Here is a 23,799-nt window from a genome sequence, read left to right on the forward strand (position 1 = left end):
GATAGCATGTCACATTCTAATTGCACTTTGTACCATTGAACTGGCACATACTTTGTACCTATCTTGATTACTAATGCTAAATCTTACACTGCATTCTCTAGAAGAAAAACTAAATCCTTCTCCAGCAAAAGTAGCTGTTGTAAGAAGCAGAGTAGCCTCTGTGTCCCTCAACAGAGTTTTGCGTTTTATAGCATGATTGGGAAAAAAATAGTTCTTTGTTCTCTTGAAAAAAACCCTTTACATTCTCTGATCTCCCTATTAATCTGATTTGCATCTTCCAATTTCCTGATTGTAGTTAAAGTTGATCCATTATATTTTCGTTTTGAGTTCCTATTACAGATTCCATTCTTAGGAGCCTCAGCGCATCCTATACAACTCCCATAATTCTGAATGAAGGTGTCCTACTTTATTACATTGGAAGCACTTCACTTTTCACCTCCATCCTCAGCACCTTCCTTTCTGATCTGGAGAAGAGATTTTGGGGCATTCCTAGCTGTCCTTTTTTATACCCTGGCAATTTACCTTCCTTTCACTTTCCCATTCTCTATCCTTTTTAAGTTTATGTGGTTGAGGGAAACATGGTTTAATTTTATAGATCAGCTCATAATTGTCAGCCATCCCTGTTTAGTAGTTGCAATTCTTTGGCCTTCAACAAAGGTTTTTAATTACAAAAGTTATTAATTTTTTTTGAAGAGAATGATCTCTCAGGGAACTTCATATGTGGTTTCAACTTCTAATGTTCATATACTTATATCAAAATTGCTTTGCTTAACCTTTTGAAATCCTTGGCAGGTTTGTCCAAGCTGTTTACTTAAATTTCAAAACTTTTCCACTATGCTTCCTGAACTGTCTCATGCTTCCAGTATAGTTCTTGTATACTGCCTTAATCCCTAGAAATCTCCTCTGACAATGATACATAAATATCCTATGAGCAATGTTCAGTTTTATTTTGGTTGTTTCATTTGTCTAGATTTTCCAATGACATGAAGAATGCTTCCACATTCTTTTCCTCTAATTTTGGTATGACCTATACAACCTTAAACGTTGCCTCAATGGATCTTAGATTATGACTAGGATTTTCCCTATCAGAATAAGAAGCAGCATTCTCTTTTTACAAACAGCATCATTTTAAGCTTATAGTTGTCATCTTTCTCTCCTGCCTTCCTTTGCCTTTGTAGTTTTAATTCTAGTATTCTAATGATCATTTCAAACTCCAACTTCTGCATTTTTTTTCACATGCTGAAACTTTTTTATTTGTAACTCAATATAAACTGATTCTAACATCTCACTATTTGGAGTACTTGGTATTTCCTGTATCTCTATCAAGTGCAAATGCTGTGCTAATCCTTCAATTAGCTGTGCCTTTTTAGATCTGACAGGCAATGTCACTTTTAATTTATCTTCCAATTTCATTAAAAGAGATCATAAACATCAAGGTGAGTTAATCAGGAACAGTTATAGAAAGTCTTTACAACTTCCAATGCCATTTTATCTTTGTAGTACAAGCCTTGGTGTTTATCTTTTAAGCCTTTGTCACTCATGCTAACTCCACATCCAATCTTAAATTGTCTTTGTTCCAAAACCCTGGATCAGCACTCAAACGTTGCCATGACTCACTGCGGCACTTTACTGGAAATCAAGCCCCACTTTTCCTAGAGTCTTCACAAAGTGAAAGGATTTAAACTGGCTATGAAAAGTCCCCAGTGTAGATGACTGATGTTGCCAGGTTAAAAGAAAACAATCATCAAAAGATAGTAAATAAACAGCTATTTATTGGAAACAGATTGTTGTAATTCCATGGCAGAAAAGAAACACTAATTGCTAACCTATAACTTTCTGAACTTCTGAACCTAATGAAAAAATTGCCATTTACATACAAACAGACATATTAAGAGACAAAACATAAATAATGCTAGTGGGAAAGGAACAGCACAGTTCTAGAATCAGTCCAGGTATAGATGAGATCTATTTTTCAATGCACACAAATAAAAGGTGTTTGTGAAACTCAGCTGGTCTGGCAGCATCTGTGGAGGGACATTTGAGTTAATGTTTCGAGCTCTGTGACAATTCTTCAGAATGGATTGTGTTTTATTTTGATGAAGACTTCAGCTCCCTTTCAACCTTTTCAAGGGACATGACGTTATGGTGTGCACCGATTCCCAACCTTTCATTCATTGATTGAGGATTTGCTCTTTCAGTGTCTCAGAAAGTGGTTTCTCCCTTTATCCTATCAAGAAGGAAATTTGCTGAGAGAGAAAGTAGTTAACTGCTCAGAATGATCTTTTTCTTCTCCACTCACTAAAGGGGGAGAGAGAAAGAGATGTTTTCTCCTTCACAGGCTGAATGTTTCTGCTGTGTTGTCCAAACACAAAGTTGCAGAAAAAAACAGAAGTGCTAGATGTAGTAAGTTAAAAATCACACAACACTAGGTTATAGTCCAACAGGTTTAATTGGAAGCACACTAGCTTTCGGAGGGACGCTCCTTCATCAGTAGTTGCTGTAACAAGGTCAGCCTGGTGGACCTCATAGGACATGAGTTCCCTGACTGGGGCTGTTAACCTGGTCCAAGCAGGGAGCCATGACTGACAGATATAAATAAACAAGCATATTAGACAACCTGTTAACTCTGAGATTTGACTCTAAGTGAGCTGGACCATTGTCAAGGACTTTCCATTTATAAATAAAGGGTAATTTGGAGATGGGATATTGGCCTCAATGGACTTATTTCACTGGAGAAATTCAGCAGATCTGATGGCATCTGTAGAGTTAAAACAAAAGTAATGTTTGGTATCCAATTACCCTTCATCAGAACAGGTTGAAGCCACTCGACCAGAACCAATTAAAAAGTTGTTAGGAAGCTGATTAATTCTGTACACAAGCAACTAGTTTAGGATAAAAACCAAATGCGTCTGTCACTGGGGAAACCTTCCCTTGGACTGTCACCCACAGAGCCAAGGATTCTAATATCTTCCCCAAGACTTTAATAAGGCCACCTTGTAGATGCAACACACAATGCATTCCAGTAACTTGCTTTTTCAAAAAAAAACTGCAACAACTTTTTTCACAGTCCCTCAGTTTAAAGCAAAGGATTTTCCTATTTTTGAATCTAGTCCAAAGAAAATGTTGCTTTACAACACTGAGGAAACCCTCCATCATGTTATGTGGTACTATCACTATGCTGAATGCAATAGATTTTGAATAGAAACTGCAAATTGGGCATTCATGAGGTGTTGTGGACCATTGAGCCACAGCAGAATTGTACTCTAACACAATGTGCAATCTTGTGGCTTGCCATATTTCCTACTCTACCATTATCATCAACCAGGGGATCAAACAGGTTCAATGAAGAGAGCAAATGGACATGCCAACAGCAGCACTAGCAATGTCTAAAACCGAGGTGTCAGCATAGCGATGTCACAGTGCAGGGCGACTTATTTGCCAAATAGTGGAAGGAGTATGTGATTGATAGAACTAATTGATCGTACAACTAACGGATCAGATGTAAACTCTGGACCTTCCTTCCATCACAAGATTATGAATGGAATGATTTGGAGATGCCAGTGTTGGACTGGGGTGTACAAAGTTAAAAATCACACAACACCAGTTATAGTCCAACAGGTTTAATTGGAAGCACTAGCTTTCGGAGCGTTGCTCCTTCATCAGGTGGTTGTGAAGGACACAATTGTAAGACACAGAATTTATAGCAATAAATTCTGCTATAAATTCTGTCTGACAATTGTGTCCTCCACAACCACCTGATGAAGGAGCGGCGCTCTGAAAGCTAGTGCTTCCAATTAAACCTGGTGGACTATAACCTGGTGTTGTGTGATTTTTAACTTTGAATGAGATAGTCATTGTGTAATTATCAATGTTCAGCGCCATTTACAACTCCTCACTGAAGCAGTCCATGTCCAAATGCAACGAGTCCTGGACAAAATCCTGAATTGGGCTGTTAGGTGTCAAGTAACATTTATACCACACAGGTTTCAAGCAATGACCAAGGTAGAATCTGTCTATCTGCTCTTGACATTCAATGGCCTTAATTCTTTTACTGTCAGCATCTGGGGGTAAGGTCAAGTTGCCATAATCTCACCTGACCAAAGGCTGTTCTTTGATCAGAGAGGGACATATAGTGGTGGTTTAACCTAAGAGTCACCATGCTTCAGGTGATTAGATTAGACTAGATTAGATTCGATTTGATTTTATTTCTTGTGTACCCGAATACAAGAATATAGGAATGCAATGAGAAGTGTACAGTTGCTATACTTCAGCACCATCTTAGAAATATATATTTGGAATTAAAAACAAGAGCAGAAATTAAGGAAAAGAAAATGTCCAGATCACCCTTGCTGCCACTGCCATGAGCCTTGAGCCAGGCTCACCAATGCCGGACCACCAATGTCCAAGTGGCTACCCTGTAGTGCCATCACTGCTGCTGGATCCATCTTGCCAATGTCATCTTGGAATCAACTTAAGTATCAGAATCCACAACCTTCTTGAACATGAGTTTTGAGAAGGTGAAGGATGAGATTGAGAAAGTGGTGTATTCATGGAACCTCACCCATTACATGAATTGAACCTGTGCTGTTGGCATTACTCTTCATCAAACCAGTCATCCAGCTATCTGAATTAACTGAGCTCTTTGTTGTGGGTTACCATTGACCAGAAATGAAACTGGATCAGCCATATAAATACTTTGGCTAAAAGAGCAGGTCAGAGGCTAGAAATTCTGCAGTGAATTACTCACCCCCTCACTGTTCGAAGCCTATTCAGTGTCGACAAAGCACAAGTCAGATATCTGATGGGATATTCTCCATTTGCCTGAATGGGTGCTGCTTCAAACAACTGCTCAGGAAGCATCCAGCAAAAGCAGGAAGCTTGTTTGAAGGTGGTGAATGAGGTGACAATGTTAATTCCTTAAACTGTCAACACACAGTGACAGTTGTTGTACATTGCAACAACTCACCCTTCCTTCTTTAATAGAACCTAACTTATTAATTTCCTAACTTATAACATCTACCACCTAGCAACCCAAGGACAACAGATGCAGGTGTGTGGGCTCCCAAAAACATCCCCCCAAATCACACAACCTCCTCACTTGGACATATATCACTGTTTCTCACAGGGGCAGAATCCTTGAACTCCCTTCCTTAACAGCAGTGTGAGTGTACTTGTACCATGTGCATAACAGGGTTCAAGAAGGCAGCTTACTACCACCTTTTCAAGGACAATTTGGGAGGGGCACTAATGTTAGCTTAGTCAGCAGTGCCTATATCCTGTGAATGATTTTTGTAAAAATCATTTCCTTACTGTCATATGCTTCTTCTTTCAAAATGGAAGGGTTCTGATTGGTTCTTCAGTTCTGAAAGCTTGCTTGTTGTGCTTAGGTGAACAGGGACATCTCCATCAAAATCTTAATGTATCGCTATTTCCCTTTGGAGTATTTTCAGGACCCAGAAGCCTGTTTCTTCTATCCCTTCCTCCATCACCACCAGAACCAAAGCAAAGATTTAGCGCATTTCTGAATATTCATTTGAGTCACCCCGAAGGTTTGACAGATGATTCAAACCTAGAGATGGTTTACTGACTAGATTTCTCTCATTGTTCAAGGTTTTATTTATTTGTTTGTGGGATGCCATTGCCACTGGCAAAGCCAGCATTTACTACCAAATTAGGAATGGGCAATCAAAGCTGGCCTGGCCAGGATTATACTGCTGCGATCATTGTGGCGTAGAGACATCCAAATGGTTAACCCAAACATTGAAGAAACATTCATTTAATTCTCTTTCAGGATGACTAATGAGCCTTGGAGGGGACATTATTGTGGTGATGTTGCCATGTGTCCTCGGTCTTAGTTCTTCTAGGTGATAGAGGTTGTAGATTTGGAAAGTGCTGTCAAAGGAGCATTGGGAAGATACTGCATTATACCTTGTAGATGCACACACTGAAGCTACTGTGCCTCAGGTGGAGGAAGGGCCAATCACACAGCCTGCTTTGTCCTAGATGGTGTCAAGAATTATTTTTCAGTGTTGCTGGAGCTTCAATAGTAGCTGAATGAGAAAAGTAGTGGGTTATTCCTTCAAGACCCTTGTGGCTTCTGGACCATTTATGGGGAGCCTGCAAATGAGATACTCTAACCTGCAATTGTAACTATATAATTTATGTACCAGTCTATTTCTGTGCTGCAGGATGCTGATGGCACTGTGATTCAGAATTGTGGTTAGTGAAGGATTGAGCCAATAGCTAACCTTAAATGGATTTTGTATTAATTCACAGAACTAGATGTTAGAAACATACCTCTCCCTTCACAACTACCACAGTCTTACCGTGTATTTCATTTTCAGGATTCATGTGAACAACTAATTCTTGCCAATAGCTGCAAACAATGAACATAATTTATGTACATTCAACAGATGATGGGAAATTCAATGACTGTATTGATGAGTAATCTTTGTATGGTCAGTAAGGAGAAATTACATCTGGAATGAGAGACAGCCCAAGTGAATATATAGTTCGGGGATTTTGGAGGCTGCATGTGAATTTGGTATTAAGGGGAAGAGGTGCTGTTTGCTTTTTTGGTTCATAGTTTGTAGGATTATATTAAAGAGGTAGATTGAAACACAGGGTTCAGATGCCCAATACAAAGCAAAGTGACATCACTATGACAAATCAGGGAGGGGGAGAGTTACCTGGGAACTGTGTTTCAGGAGGCTGTCACGTCCATTTGACTAACTAGCTTGATTTTGTTCAGTGGTTTGGGATAGGGGGATGTACTATGAGAAAGTGAGGACTGCAGATGATGAATATCAGAGTCGAGAGTGTGTAGTGCTGGAAAAGCACAGATTATGCATCATCCAAGGAGCTGGAAAATCAATGTTTTGGACAAAAACACTTCATCAGGAATGAGGCTGGGAGCCTCCGGGGTGGAGAGATAAATGGGAGGGGGGTGGGGCTGGGGAGAAGGTAGCTGAGAGTGCAATAGGTAGATGGAAGTGGAGGTGATAAAATCCCTACAGGGAATCCCTAAGGAACTATAACAGCATACAGGTAGATGAGTTGACAATGTAAATCAAGGTAATTAAATATGATGTCATAGCTGCTATGGATATTTGGTTACAAGGAGATCAAAACTAGAAACTTAACATTCAGGGATATTTGACCTTTCAGAAGATGGAAGAAGGGAAAAGGTGGTGGAAAAGTCATGTTAATAAGAAATATTATGACAATAATTGTGTGAGATGATCTAGGCTCAGGTGATGTAGATTCCATTTGGGTGGAAATAAAAAACAACATGGGTAAGAGTAGTATACAGACCGCAAACAGTTTGCACTCTGTAGGAAAGGCTTTAAATCAGCAACTCATAGGAGCATGTAAAAAGAATTGAGCAATAGTTATGGGTTACTTTAATCTTCATGTTAATTAGGTTACTTCAATTGGAAAAGGTAGCAATGACAACAAATTGATAGACTGCATTAGGTATAGTTTGATAGAGCAATACCTTATGGAACAGAGAGCAGGCTATCTTGGACCATGTAATGGATAGTGAGGAGGTTTAATAAATGGCATCTGAGTAAAAGGTCACCCAGGAAGTAATGATCATAATATGATAGATTTTAATATTCATTCCAGCAGTGGGAAACCTGGGTCAGAAAAAAACCTGTTTAACTTAAATAAAGGGAATTATAATGAAATGAAGTTGGTGTTAGCTAAAATGAACTAGGCAGATAGATTACCAGGAATGACAGTAAGCAAGCAGTGGTAGACATTTAAGGAGGAAATTCATGACTCTCAGCATAGATGTATCCCAGTAGAGATGCAAGATTCTAATAGAGAGATAAACCAAGCATGGCTAACCAAGTAAGTTAAAGAGAGCAGTAAGTTGAAATAAAAAGCAGACAAGGAGGCCAAAGACTGGAATAAATTCAGAATCCATCAAAGAAGGACTAAAAAGTTAATGAAGTCAGAGATAACAAATTATATGGTAAAATTAGTGAGGATATGAAAACTGACAATAAGAGAGTTTTTAAATATACAACAACGAAGAGAGAGGTCAATGTGTACATAGTTTCAGATACACTAATGAGGCTAAAAGCAGATTAAGACCCTGTCCCTGATGTCTTGCATCCTAGTATCCTAAAAGAAGTAACTACAGCGATAGTAGATGCATTTAGTTGTAATTTTCAAAAACTCCTTGGATTCTGGAGAAATAGCAGAGATAGAAAATTGCCATTGTGACACCCCTCTTCAAAAAGGGAGGGAGACAAAAAGCAGGTAAACATAGGCTAATTAACCTAACATCTATTTTTGGAAAAAAATTGGAATCAATTATTAAGGAAGTATTTGCAGAACAATTGGAAAATCATAACCCAATCAAAGTCAGCATGGCTCCATGAAAAGGAAATTATGTCTGATTAATTTATTAAAGTTATTTTGAGCAAGTCTCAACCAGAGTGGGTAGAAGAGAACTACTGACTGTGTTGTATTAGGAATTCCAGAAGGTGTTCGTCAAGGTACCTCACAAAAGGTTAAGTCGTAAAATAAGAAACAATGGTGTCGGAGCTAGTAGACTGGTATGGATAGAGACAATGAGGTCTGCAGATGCTGGAGTTCAGAGTTCAGAGTGTGTTGCTGGTAAAGCACAGCAGGTCAGGCATCAACCAAGGAGCAAGAAAATTGACATTCCAGGCTGGAGCCCTTCATCAGGAATGAGGCTGGGAGCCTCGGGGATGGAGAGATAAATGGGAGAGGGGTGGGGCTGGGGACAAGGGGGCTGAGCATGCAATAGGTGGTTGGAGGTGGGGGTAAGGGTAATAAGTCGGACAGGAGGGTGGAGCGGATAGGTGGGAAGCAAGATAGACAGGTGGGGATAGGTGGGAAGGAAGATAGATGGGTGGGGATACGTGGAAAGGAAGATAGACGGGCGGAGATAGGTGGGAAGGAAGATAGACGGTGGGGACAGATGGGAAGGAAGATTGATGATTGGGGACAAGTGAGAAGGAAGATAGAAGGATGGGGATAGGTGGGAAGGAAGATAGACGGGTGGGGATAGGTGGGAAGGAAGATAGACAGGTGGGGATAGGTGGGAAGGAAGATAGACAGGGTGGGGATAGGTGGGAAGGAAGATAGACAGGGTGGGGACAGGTGGGAAGGAAGATAGACGGGTAGGGACAGGTGGGAAGGGAGATAGACGGGTGGGGATAGGTGGGAAGGAAGATAGACGGGTAGGGACAGGTGGGTAGGAAGATAGAAGGAGGGGGATAGGTGGGAAGGGAGATAGACGGGTGGGGACAGGTGGGAAGGAAGATAGACGGGTGGGGACAGGTGGGAAGGGAGATAGACGGGTGGGGATAGGTGGGAAGGAAGATAGACGGGTGGGGATAGGTGGGTAGGAAGATAGAAGGAGGGGGATAGGTGGGAAGGAAGATAGACAGGTGGGGAAAGTTGGGAAGGAAGATAGACGGGTGGGGACAGGTGGGAAGGAAGATAGACGGGTGGGGACAGGTGGGAAGGAAGATAGACGGGTGGGGACAGGTGGGAAGGAAGATAGACGGGTGGGGACAGGTGGGAAGGAAGGTAGAAGGAGGGGTATAGGTGGGAAGGAAGATAGACGAGTGGGGACAGGTGGGAAGAAGATAGACGGGTGGGGATAGGTGGATAGGAAGATAGAAGGATGGGGATAGGTGGGAAGGAAGATAGACAGGTGGGGACAGGTGGGAAGGAAGATAGACAGGTGGGGACAGATGGGAAGAAAGATAGACAGGTGGGGACAGGTGGGAAGGAAGATAGACGGGTGGGGACAGGTGGGAAGAAAGATAGACAGGTGGGGACAGGTGGGAAGGAAGATAGACGGGTGGGGACAGGTGGGAAGGAAAATTTGCGTGTGGGGATAGATGGGAAGGAAGATAGACGGGTAGTGATAGGTGGGAAGGAAGGTAGATTGGTGGGATAGGTGGGAAGGAAGATAGAAGGATGGGGATAGGTGGGAAGGAAGATAGACGGGTGGGGATACGTGGATAGGAAGATAGAAGGATGGGGATAGGTGGGAAGGAAGATAGACAGGTGGGGACAGGTGGGAAGAAAGATAGACAGGTGGGGACAGGTGGGAAGGAAGATAGACGGGTGGGGATAGGTGGGAAGGAAGATAGACAGGTGGGGACAGGTGGGAAGGAAAATTTGCGTGTGGGGATAGATGGGAAGGAAGATAGACAGGTGGGATAGGTGGGAAGGAAGATAGAAGGATGGGGATAGGTGGGAAGGAAGGTAGATGGGTGGGATGGGTGGGAAAGAAGATAGACAGTTGGGGATAGGTGGGAAGGAAGATAGATTGGTGGGGACAGGTGGGAAGGAAGATAGACAGGTGGGGACAGGTGGGAAGGAAGATAGATAGGTGGTTATAAGTGGGAAGGAAGATAGACAAGTGGGACAGGTGGGAAGGAAGATAGACGGGTGGGATAGGTGGGAAAGAAGGGAGACGGATGGGGATAGGTGGGAAGGAAGATCGATGGGTGGGGACAGGTGGGAAGGAAGATAGACGGGTGGAGACAGATGGGAAGGAAGATAGACGGGTGGGGACAGGTGGGTAGGAAGATAGAAGGATGGGGATAGGTGGGAAGGAAGATAGATTGGTGGTGATAAGTGGGAAGGAAGATAGACGGGTGGGGACAGGTTGGAAGGAAGGTAGATGGATGGGGATAGGTGGGAAGGATGATAGATGGGTGGTGATAAGTGGGAAGGAAGATAGACAAGTGGGACAGGTGGGAAGAAAGGTAGACGGGTGGGGATAGGTGGGACGTAAGATAGACAGGTGGGGACAGGTGGGAAGGAAAATTTGCGTGTGGGGATAGATGGGAAGGAAGATAGACAGGTGGAGATAGGTGGGAAGGAAAGTAGAAGGATGGGGATAGGTGGGAAGGAAGATAGACGGGTGGGGATACGTGGATAGGAAGATAGAAGGATGGGGATAGGTGGGAAGGAAGATAGACAGGTGGGGACAGGTGGGAAGGAAGATAGACGGGTGGGGATAGGTGGGAAGGAAGATAGACGGGTGGGGATAGATGGGAAGGAAGATAGACAGGTGGGGATAGGTGGGAAGGAAAATTTGCGTGTGGGGATAGATGGGAAGGAAGATAGAAGGATGGGGATAGGTGGGAAGGAAGGTAGATGGGTGGGATGGGTGGGAAAGAAGATAGACAGTTGGGGATAGGTGGGAAGGAAGATAGAGCGGTGTGGACAGGTGGGAAGGAAGATAGACGGGTGGGCACAGGTGGGAAGGAAGATAGAAGGATGGGGATAGGTTGGAAGGAAGATAGACGGGTGGGCACAGGTGGGAAGGAAGATAGATGGGTGGGGACAGTTTGGAAGGAAGATAGACGGGTGGAGACAGGTGGGAAGGAAGATAGACGGGTGGGGACAGGTGGGAAGGAAGATAGACGGGTGGGGACAGGTGGGAAGGAAGATAGACGGGTGGAGACAGGTGGGAAGGAAGATAGACGGGTGGGGACAGGTGGGAAGGAAGGTAGATGGATGGGGATAGGTGGGAAGGATGATAGATGGGTGGTGATAAGTGGGAAGGAAGATAGACAAGTGGGACAGGTGGGAAGGAAGGTAGACGGGTGGGGATAGGTGGGATGTAAGATAGATGGGTGGGGACAGGTGGGAAGGAAGATAGACGAGTCGGGACAGGTGGGAAGGAAGATAGACGGGTGGGGATAGGTGGGAAGGAAGATAGACGAGTGCGGACAGGTGGGAAGGAAGATACACAGGTGGGAGAGGTGGGAAGGAAGATAGATGGGTGGGATAAGTGGGAAAGAAGATGGATGGGTGGGGACAGGTGGGAAGGAAGATAGACAAGTGGGGATAGGTGGGAAGGAAGGTAGAAGGATGGGGACACGTGGGAAGGAAGATAGACGAGGTGGCGATAGGTGGGCAGGAAGATAGACGAGTGGGGACAGTGGGAAGGAAGATAGACGGGTAGGGACAGGTGGGAAGGAAGGTAGACAGGTGGGAAATAAGACCATAAGACATAGGAGTGGAAGTAAGGCCATTCGGCCCATCGAGTCCACTCCGCCATTCAATCATGGCTGATGGGCATTTCGACTCCACTTACCCGCATTCTCCCTGTAGCCCTTAATTCCTCGAGACAACAAGAATCTATCAATCTAGAAAGAAGATAGACGGGCGGGGACAGGTGGGAAGGAAGATTGAAGGATGGGGATAGGTGGGAAAGAAGAAAGACAGGTGGGGATAGGTGGGAAGGACGATAGGCGGATGGGGATAGGTGGGAAGGAAGATAGACAGGGTGGTGATAGGTGAGTGGGGACAGTGGGAAGGAAGATAGACGGGTGGGGATTGGTGGGAAAGAAGATAGACGGGGTGGTGATAGGTGAGTGGGGACAGTGGGAAGGAAGATAGACGGGTGGGGATTGGTGGGAAAGAAGATAGATGGGTCGGGACAGGTGGGAGGGGAAATAGACGGGTGGGATGGGGGGAGGGAAGACAAACGAGTAGAGATAGGTGGGAAGGAAGATAGACAGGTGGGTTAGGTGCGAAGGAAGAATTGGGTGGATAGAGAATTGACTAATGAGGAAGAAACAGTGAGTGGGGATAAGGGGTTCTTTTTCAAGTTGGCGACCTGTGACCAGTGAGGTCACACATGAATTCGTGCTGGGACAGCAACTGTTTATGAAATAAAAGGAGGAAGCAAATGTACTGTAGTTAGCAAAAAGTTGGTAAATGGAGTATAATGTGAGAAAATGTGAAGTTATTCACTTTGGAAAGGAGAACAAAAGACTAAAATATTACTTTAATGGAGAGAAACTGCAGAAATCTGCAACACAGGTGCAGCAGGAATCAAGAAGGGTAATAGAATGTTGGCCTTATTTCAAGGGTGTTAGGGCAATTGATCTCCCAAAATGCATCACTCAACTTATCCGCATTAAACTCCATCTTCCATTTCTCCACCTAACTTTCCATTTGGTCTATATTCTGCTGTGTCCTTTGATATAAAGTTCAAAGAAAATTTACAGCTCAGGAACAGGCCCTTCGGCGCTCTAAGCCTGAGCCGATCCACATGTACTGCCTAAGCCTGTCGGTCAATTCTTAAGCATCTGTATCCCTCTGCTCCCCACCTACTCATGCATTTATCCAGACACATCTTAAATTAATCTACCGTGCCTGCCTCTACCACTTCTGCTGGCAACGCATTCCAAACGCCCACCACCCTCTGTGTGAAGTAATGCGGTGTGTATTCCCCTTAAACTTTCCACCTCTCACCTTGAAAACGTGACCTCTCATAATTGAATCCTTCACCCTGGGAAAAAGCTTGTCTCTATCCACCCTGTCTATACCTTTCATGATTTTGTAAACCTCAATCAGGTCCCCCTTCAATCTCCTTTTTTCTAATGAAAACAAACCTAATCTACTCAACCTTTCTTCATAGCCAGCCCCTTCCATACCAGGCAACATCCTCGTAAACCTTCTCTGTACCCTCTCCAAAGTGCCCACATCCTTTTGGTAATGTGGCGACTAGAACTGTACACAGTATTCTAAATGCGGCCGAACCAATGTCTTGTACAATGTTAACATGGCTTGCCAGCTCTTATACTTGATACCCCGTCCAATGAAGGCAAGCATACTATGTGCCTTCTTGACCACTCTATCCACCTGCGCAGCAACCTTCAGGGTACAAAAACCTGCACTCCCAGATCTCTCTTCCCATCAACTTTTCTCAAGGCTCTTCCGTTCATTGTATAATTCGCTCTAGAATTAGTCTTGCCTAAATGCATCACCTCACATTTGTCTGGATTGAAAACCATCTGCCACTTTTCTGCCCAACTCTCTATCTATTTCCTCCTGTATTCTCTGACAGTCTTTTATGCTTTCTGCTACTCCACCAATCTTCATGTCATCCGCGAACTTGCTGATCATACCAACAGCGCACTCTTCCAGATCATTTGTATATATTACAAACAACAGTGGCCCTGACACTGACCCCTGTGGAACACCAGTGGTCATCTTTCTCCATTTCAAGAAACTCCCTTCAACTAGTGCTCTCTGTCTCCTGTTTCTCAACCAGTTCTCTATCCACCTAGCTACAACACCAAGCACACCATATGACTTCAATTTCTCCATTAGTCTACCATGGGGAACCTAATCAAAACGCCTTACTAAACTCCATGTATATGACATCAACAGCCCTTCCTTCATCTATCAACTTGGTCACTTCCTCAAAGAACTCTATTAAGTTGGTAAGGCATGATCTCCCCTGCACAAAACCCTGTTGCCTATCAGTGATAAGCCCATTCTTTTCTAAGTATAAACAGATCCTGTCCCTCAGTACCTTCTCCAGCAACCTCCCCACCACCGACGTCAGGCTCCCTGGTCTGTCATTATCCGGAATATCCCTACTACCGTTCTTGTACAGGGGACATTATGAGCAACCCTCCAGTCCTCTGGCACCTCACCTGTATTTAAGGATGCCACAAAGAAATCTGTCAGGACCCCAGCTATTTCCTCTCTTGCCTCCCTCAGCATCCTGGGATAGATCCCATCCGGTCCTGGGGATTTGTCCACCTTAATAACCTCTCGCCTACCCAACACATCTTCCCGACATATGTCAACGTAATCCAGACTAATCAAACTTCTATCTCTAATCTCAGGATTCATCATGTTCCTCTCCTCAGTGAACACTGATGCAAAGTAATCATTTGGAATCTCACCCATTCTTTCAGGTTTGACACACAGCCTTCTATCGTTATCCTTTAGTGGACCAATCCTTTCTCTAGTTACCCGCTTGCTTCTTATATAAGAATAAAATGCTTTGGGATTTTCCTTAATTCTGCTTGCTAAAGCTATTAAATGACCCCTTTTAGCCTGCTTGATTCCTCGTTTAAGACTTGTCCTGCGCTTCCGATATTCTTCCAGGGCCTGTTCTGTTCTTAGCTGCCTAGACCTTATGTCTGCATCCCTTTTCCTCTTGGCTAGTCGTACAATTTCTCCTGTCATCCATGGTTCACGAATCTTGCCCTTCCTATCCTTTGCCTTCTTTGGGACATGCCCATCCTGCACTATCTTTTACCTATCTTTGAAAGCCTCCCACATCTCAACTGTGGACTTCCCTTCAAATAGCTATGTCCATTCCACATTTCTGAGCTCCTGCCTAATTTTGATATAATTGGCCTTGGCCCAGTTTAGTACTCTTCCCTTAGGGCCACTCTCTTCTTTATCCACGAGTATTCTAAAACTTACAGAATTGTGGTCACTGTTCCCAAAGAAATCCCCCACCGCAACATCTACCACCTGTCCTGGCTCGTTCCCCAGTACCAGGGTCCAATATGGCCTCTTCCCTCATCAGACTACTCACACACTGCTCTAGAAAACGCTACTGGACTTTTCTTACAAATTCTACCCCATCCAGACCTCTGACGTTAAGTGTATCCCAGTAAATGTTGGAAAAATTAAAATCTCCCATCACCACTACCCTATTGCCTATCTTTCCTCACTTTCCTTCACCAAGTCATCTACAAACTTATTTGTCAGACCACTGACATTTTCATCTAAATTATTTATTATCAACAACTGAGGTCCTGTGCTAAATCCTTACGGAACACCACTAGTCACAGACCTTCAATCAGAAAAATAACCTTTGACAAATACCCCCTGTCTTCTTTGGCTATGCCACATTTTGAATCCAACTTGTCAATTCACCATGGATTCCATGTGATTTGATTTTCTGAACCAGTCTACCACGAGAGACTTTGTAAAATGCTTTAGTGAAATCCATGTAGCTAACATGTGCTGCCTAATCCTCATCTATCATCTTTGTCACTTCCTCAAAAAATGCAATCATGTTCATAATATTTGCATAAAGCCATTTTGACTATCCCTATTAAGTCCATTCTTTTACAAATGCAAGTAAATCTTGTCTCTAAGAATCTTCTCCAGTAATTTCCCTACCACTGACATAAAGCTCACCAGATTATAATTTCCTGGATTTTCCCTGTTGTCCTTCTTAAACAAAGGAACAGCATTGGCTATTTGCCAGTATTCTTGGTCCTCGCCTGTGGCTCAAGACTACACAAAGAGCTTTTTCAAGGCCCCAGCAATGTCCTCCCTTGCCTCCTGTATCTTGGTATAGATCCCATCAGGCCCTGGGAACTTATCTACCTTAATGTTTTTTGAGACACCAACACCTTTTTAATATTTTCATGCCTTATAGTATCAACAAAGCCTGCTCTAAACTTATGATCTCTAACCTTATGTTTTTCTCCTTGGTGAATATGGTGTGAAGTTCTAATTAAGGATATCAAACTCTTCTTCTGGCTCAATGCATAAATTCCTTCCTTTGTCCTTGAATGGATCTACCCTTTCTGTCGTTACCTTCCCGCTCTAATATGTGTATAAAATACCTTGGGATTCTCCTTAATCCTACTTGCCAAGCATGTTTCATGGACTCTTCAAGCCCTCCGAATTTTTAAAAAATTATTTTTTGCTTCCCTTATATTCCTCAAAGGCCTTATTTGATTTATGTTTCCCAAACCTTAAATATTCTTCCTTTTTATTTAAACCTAGAGTCATAGAGTCATAGAGATGTACAGCATGGAAACAGACCCTACGGTCCAACCCGTCGATGCCGACCAGATATCCCAACCCAATCTAGTCCCACCTGCCAGCACCCAGCCCATATCCCTCCAAACCCTTTCTATTCACATACCCATCCAAATGCCTCTTAAATGTTGTCATTGTACCATCCTCCACCACTTCCTCTGGCAGCTCATTCCATACATGTACCACCCTTTGCATGAAAACATTACCTCTATTGGTGTCTTTTATATATTTCCCCTCTCACCCTAAACCTATGCCCTCTAGTTCTGGACTCACCAACCCCAGGGAAAAGACTTTGCCTATTTATCCTATCCATGCCCCTCATAATTTTGTGAACCTTGATAAGGTTTATAACCTCAGCCTCCAACGCTCCAGGGAAAACAGCCCTTGCCTGTTCAGCCTCTCCCTGTAGCTCAGATTCTCCAACCCTGGCAACATCCTTTTAAATCTTTTCTGAACCCTTTCAAGTTTCACAACATCTTTCCAATAGGAAGGAGACCAGAACTGCACGCAATATTTCAACAGTGTCCTAACCAATGTCCTGTACAGCCGCAACGTGACCTCCCAACTCCTGTACTCAATACTCTGACCAATAAAGGAAAGCATACCAAACGCCTTCTTCACTATCCTATCTACCTGCGACTCCACTTTCAAGGACATATGAACCTGCACTCAAAGGTCTCTTTGTTCAGCAACACTCCCTAGGACCTGACCATTAAGTGTATAAGTCCTGCTAAGATTTGCTTTCCCAAAATGCAGCACCTTGCTGATCTTTGAGGGGCCCTGTTCTCTCCCTAGTTACCCTTTTGTCCTTAATATATTTGTAAAAACCCTTTGGATTCTCCTTAATTCTATTTGCCAACGCTATCTCATGTCCCCTTTTTGCCCTCCTGATTTCCCTCTTAAGTATACTCCTACTTTCTTTATACTCTCCTAAGGATTCACTCGATCGATCCTGTCTATACGTGACATATGCTTCCTTCTTTTTCTTAACCAAACCCTCAATTTCTTTAGTCATCCAGCATTCCCTATACCTACCAGCCTTCCCTTTCACCCTGACAGGAATATAGTTTCTCTGGATGAGAGGATCAAATATGAAGGTAGGCTAGCCAGTAATATTAGAAATAATAGTAAAAGTTTCTTTCAGTACATAAGAAACAAACGACAGGCAAAAGTAGACATTGGGCCACTTCAAACTGATGCAGGGAGCCTAGTGATGGGAGATAAGGAAATAGCAGGAGAACTTAACAAGTACTTTGCGTCAGTTTTCACAGTGGAAGACATGAGTAATATCCCAAAAATTAAAGGGTGTCATGGAGCTGAGTTGAGTATGGTTGCCATTACGAAAGAGATAGTGCTAGAAAAGTTAAAAAGTCTTAAAATTGATAAATCTCCTGGCCCCGATGGGATACACCCTAGAGTTCTGAAAGAGGTTGCTGAGGAAATAGCAGAGGCATTGGTTGAGATCTTTCAAGAGTCACTGGAGTCAGGAAAGGTCCCGGATGATTGGAAGATGGCTGTAGTAACCCCCTTGTTCAAGAAAGGATCAAGGCAAAAGATGGAAAATTATAGGCCAATCAGCTTAACCTCGGTTGTTGGTAAAATTCTAGAATCCATCATTAAGGATAAGGTTTCTAAATTCTTGGAAGAGCAGAGTCTGATTAGAACAAGTCAACATGGATTTAGTAAAGGGAGGTCATGCCTGACAAACCTGTTGGAAAATTTTTTGAAGAGGTAACAAGTAGGTTAGACCAGGGAAACCCAGTGGATGTGGTCTATCTGGACTTTCAAAAGGCCTTTGATAAGGTGCCACACGGGAGGCTGCTGAGCAAGGTGAGGGCCCATGGTGTTCGAGGTGAGCTGCTGGGATGGATTGAGGATTGGCTATCTAACAGAAGGCAGAGAGTTGGGATAAAAGGTTCTTTTTCAGAATGGCAGCCGGTGACGAGCGGTGTCCCGCTGGGTTCGGTGCTGGGGCCACAGCTGTTCGCATTATATATTAATGATTTGGATGAGGGAACCGCGGGCATTCTAGCGAAGTTTGCCGATGATACGAAGTTAGGTGGACAGGCAGGTAGTACTGAGGAAGTGGGGAGGCTACAGAAGGATCTAGATAGGTTGGGAGAGTGGTCCAGGAAATGGCTGATGGAATTTAACGTGAGCAAGTGCGAGGTCTTGCACTTTGGCAAAAAGAATAAAAGCATGAACTACTTTCTAAATGGTGAGAAACTTAATAAAGCCAAAGCACAAAGGGATCTGGGAGTGCTAGTCGAGGATTCTCTAAAGGTAAACATGCAGGTTGAGTCTGTGATTAAGAAAGCAAATGCAATGTTGTCTCTTATCTCAAGAGGGTTGGAATATAAAAGCAGAGATGTACTACTAAGACTTTATAAAGCTCTGGTTAGGCCCCATTTGGAGTACTGTGTCCAGTTTTGGTCCCCACACCTCAGGAAGGACATACTGGCACTGGAACGTGTCCAGCGGAGATTCACACGGATGATCCCTGGAATGACAGGTCTAGCATATGAGGAACGGCTGAGGATACTGGGATTGTATTCGTTGGAGTTTAGAAGATTAAGGGGAGACTTAATAGAGACGTACAAAATAATACATGGCTTTGAAAAGGTGGATGCTAGAAAATTGTTTCTGTTAGGCGAGGAGACTAGGACCCGTGGACACAGCCTTAGAATTAGAGGGGGTCATTTCAGAACGGAAATGCGGAGACATTTCTTCAGCCAGACAGTGGTGGGCCTGTGGAATTCATTGCCACGGAGTGCAGTGGAAGCCTTGACGCTAAATGTCTTCAAGGCCGAGATTGATAGGTTCTTGTCTAGAGGAATTAAGGGCTACGGGGAGAGTGCTGGCAAGTGGAGCTGAAATGCGCATCAGCCATGATTGAATGGCGGAGTGGACTTACTTCCACTCCTATGTCTTATGGTCTTATGGATTCTTGTCATCTCATTTCTGAAGGCTTCCCATTTTCCGGCCATCCCTTTACCTGGGAACATCTGCCTCCAATCAGCTTTTGAAAGTTCTTGCCTAATACCGTCAAAATTGGCCTTACTCCAATTTAGAACTTCAACTCTTAGATCTGGTCTATCCTTTTCCATCACTGTTTTAAAGCAAATAGAATTATGGTCACTGGCCCCAATGTGCTTCCCCCACTGACACCTCAGTCACCTGCCCTGCCTTATTTCCCAAGAGTAGGTCAAGTTTTGCACCTTCTCTAGTAGGCACATCCACATACTGAATCAGAAAATTGTCTTGTACACACTTAAGAAATTCCTCTCCATCTAAACCTTTAACACTATGGCAGTCCCGGTCGATATTTGGAAAGTTAAAATCCCTTTCCATAACTACCCTAGCTGAGATCTCCTTACAAGTTTGTTTCTCAATTTTCCTCTGACTATTGGGGGGTCTATCATACAATCCCAAAAAGGTGATCATCCCTTTTTTATTTCTCGGTTCCACCCAAATAACTTCCCTGAATGTATTTCTGGGAATATCCTCCCTCAGCACAGCTGTAATGCTATCCCTTATCAAAAATGCCACTACCCCTCCTCTCTTGCCTCCCTTTTTATCCTTCCTGTAGCATTTGTATCCTGGAACATTAAGCTGCCAGTCCTGCCTATCCCTGAGCCATGTTTCTGTAATTGCTATATCCCAGTCTCATGTTGCTAACCATGCCCTGAGTTCATCTGCCTTCCCTGTTAGGCCCCTTGCATTGAAATAAATGCATTTTATTTTATTAGTCCTACCTTGTCCCTGCCTGCCCTGACTGTTTGACTCATTTCTTTTCTCAGCTGTACCCGTCTCAGATCGACCTCTTTCCTCGCTATGTCCCTGGGTTCCCCCCCGCCCCCCCACCTTACTAGTTTAAATTCTCCCAAGCAGTTCTAGCAAATTTCCCTGCCAGTATATTAGTCCCCTTCCAATTTAGGTGCAATCCGTCCTTCTTGTACAGGTCACTTCTACCCTAAAGAGATTCCAATGATCCAAAAATGTGAATCCTTCTCCCATATACCAGCTCCTCAGCCATGCATTCATCTGGGTAAAAACAATGACTGCAGATGCTGGAAACCAGATTCTGGATTAGTGGTGCTGGAAGAGCACAGCAGTTCAGGCAGCATCCAAGTAGCTTTGAAATCGACGTTTTGGGCAAAAGCCCTTCATCAGGCCACTAATCCAGAATCCATGCATTCATCTGCTCTACCCTCCTATTCCTGCCCTCACGAGCTTATAGCACTGGGAGTAATCCAGATAGTACTACCCTTGAGGACCTCCTTTTTAAATTTCTGCCTAACTCTCTGCAATCTCCCTTCAGTGTCTCAACCTTTTCCCTTCCAATGTCGTTGGTTCCAATGTGGACAATGACCTCCTGCTGACCCCTCTCCTCCGTGAAAACATTCTGCACCCTTTGTGAGACATCCTTGATCCTGGCACCAGGGAAATAACACACCATTCTGCTTTTTCTCTGTTGGCCACAGAAATGTCTGCCCGTACCTTTGACTACAGAATCCCCTAACACAATTGATCTCTTGGAAGCCGACTTACCCCTCATTGCATTAGAACCAGTCTCAATACCAGAAACTTGGCTGTTCGTGCTATGTTCCCCTGAGAATTCATCACCCCCTACATTTTCCAAAACAGTATACCTCTTTGAAATGGGTATATCCACAAAAGACTCCTGCCCTAGGTGCTGACCTCTCTTACCCTTCCTGGAGTTAACCCATCTATGTGGCTGTATCTGAGACTTTCCCCCTTCCTATAACTGCCATCCATCACATACTGTTGCTGTTGCAAATTCCTCATCGCTTCTATCTGTCTCTCCAACCGATCCACTCGATCTGATAAGATTTGCATCCAACAGCATTTATGGCAGATATAATCCGCAGTAACCCTTAAACTCTCTTTAAACTCCCACATCTGACAAGACGTACATATCACTGCAAAGGCCATTTTTGCTCCTTCACAATCTACAGACCCAGAAAATAACATTGTCTTATTCCTCTACAAACACTGCCCCAAGTTAAATTAATAGCTATGGCTTATATTTTAAGTTTCATCAAGAGACTTATCTCCAAAAACATATAATCAAGAAAGAATCCACTATACTCTCGACTGCAGCCTTTCTCTTGGACAGACTTAAAACAACAATTAACTTATGTGATTCTGTGCTGTGAACTTCGCCCAACAGTTCCTCCAAGATTAGTTATGAATTTCACTGTTTGATAATTTTCCCAGATGCACTCCGATGTCCAGCGATACACAAATTCAAACAGCAAAGGCGGTAACTGTGCAGGTTTTCTCTCTCTCTCTCTCTCCTGCACTGTCCTCACCATGTACTTCCTTTGTCTGCTCTTCTCCCTTTTAAAGTGCTGTTGTTTTGACTTTTTTTTTCCAAAATTCCAAAACAATGCAACAGCATATAAAATAGTAATTGCTGCTCCTGGAATTCGATGAAATCACCTCCAACACCTAAACCATGGTTACCAAATCTTTCCATCCTTATCTTTCATCCTCACAGGAAAATGCTAGTCCCTGAATCTTGGACAACTGGTTTTTAAAAGATTCCTACATGACTTTCTACAATAAACCCACATTATCTGCATTGTCTTCGATCAATAACTGCTCATTAACCCAGCTGTAATCAGGACGAAACTGCATTTGTCTGTTAATCTGTTTTACTCCACTCTGAAGAATCATTCCTTATTAAGCCAGGATCAACCTGCACTAAATCAGACAGGTTCCACTTATCATCAGCAATGCCATCCCATGCCGCTGTATTTCTTTAATGCCAGGTCTTGAGTTTATACTTACTGTACACTGTGACATACTCTTTCACATCCTTTGGCTGAGGATCCAGACATTTCACAGAACATGCTAGTGTTAAATCCCACTTCTGGACACTTGGGAAATAGTCATGGTACCAAGTAATGCCCTTTGTTCTAATGAAATTTACTCCTGGTTTATGTTCCACATTTATTGTTGGTTTTGGACATGTTGTGCTGCAGTTCATCTCGATGGCACCTCCAAATTCCACGGCTGTGGAGTTTACATTGATTAAAACTTCCAATCCAGTTACAGTGGCTGCCAAGAAAACAAACCACAGTAAATACAAACAGACAGAATCCATTCAAGGCAACATATTGCATGTAACTCCCTGACATAATAGTGCATTTGAGGACTCAGAGTTTTTTGAATGCATACTTTAGGTAGAAGCAGATGATCACTTGCTGAGGAGAGGAAGAAGTTAGTTAAACATGAGAGGAACTACAAAGGAATTAGAGAGAGAAATATGGGAGAGAGGCTAGACAAGGAAAGAGTCAGGAACAGAAGTTTTCTAGTGTGACATTTCATGATATAAAGCGACTAAACTTCAGGGCTGTCTCAATAAGCATGGTTTTCAGAACCATCAGAATGAATGGTCACCTTTTACCCAGTACTAACTTAATAAATACAGGAGCTGCCACAGAGACATGCCCATGTCCAGCACAAGAAATGTCCTTAAAGTTTTTAAACACTTGGAAGTTAACTTTTTAATCCAGGGAACAATTCGTTGTTAAGCAGTTCCTTTAACACAGATACTCACTTTGGATCCAGAAAGCCAGCACTGAAGGGATTATGTTGTTATACATGCTGCTAAGAAACATCAATCGCTCAATTTGACGCCAAACCCAGATAGTTTCAGATACAAGTGTATCAGTGAGACCATAAGTGATGATTTCAACATGCCCAAAACAAGTTTATTTGGCAGTTGGATGATTGTGTGCTGCATTTTAAATAGTAACGGTTTTATGTTATCTGTAAGTAGCACCCTTTAGTCCCTCAATGTGTGCTACACTGCACTGCCCAAAAACTGTAAGGAAAACTGAATATGAAAACAAAATGATTACAGTAAAAATGAATAGTCTCCTGATATGTCTTTCAACATTAAAAATGTTAATTTTCAACGTTTGAAAGGCTTTAAGTATATTTCGACATTTTAGAAGGCTCCTCATATGAAGCCACATGGTTAGAGCTTACAATAGGCCAAAAAGTGTGGGGTTGGAAAAGTACAGTTGTTAGGCAGCATCTGAGGAGCAGGAGAGTCGACGTTTCAGGCATAACTGGGGAGGGGAAAGGGGACTAAGAGATAAATATGAGTAGGTGGTAGGGTTGGGGGGATGGTAGCTAGGAAGACGATGGGTATATGCA

At 43.2% G+C, this 23,799-nt stretch overlaps 1 protein-coding gene across 1 annotated transcript in view; it reads right to left on the bottom strand.

The window, feature by feature from the left end:
* The window catches only part of LOC140467929 (intercellular adhesion molecule 5-like), a 36,274-nt gene extending 12,966 nt beyond the window's left edge, over positions 1-23,308 (bottom strand). The window contains exons 1-2 of the mRNA XM_072563995.1: positions 23,195-23,308; positions 22,423-22,692 (exon numbers count right to left, since the gene is read on the bottom strand). Of these exons, the coding sequence (XP_072420096.1) occupies positions 22,423-22,692; positions 23,195-23,255 (331 nt within the window). The 5' untranslated portion in view covers positions 23,256-23,308. The remainder of the gene's footprint in view (positions 1-22,422; positions 22,693-23,194) is intronic.
* Between the last annotated feature and the right edge of the window lie 491 nt (positions 23,309-23,799).

Source organism: Chiloscyllium punctatum, chromosome 46 (genome assembly GCF_047496795.1).
Source record: "Chiloscyllium punctatum isolate Juve2018m chromosome 46, sChiPun1.3, whole genome shotgun sequence".
Lineage (NCBI taxonomy): Eukaryota > Metazoa > Chordata > Chondrichthyes > Orectolobiformes > Hemiscylliidae > Chiloscyllium > Chiloscyllium punctatum.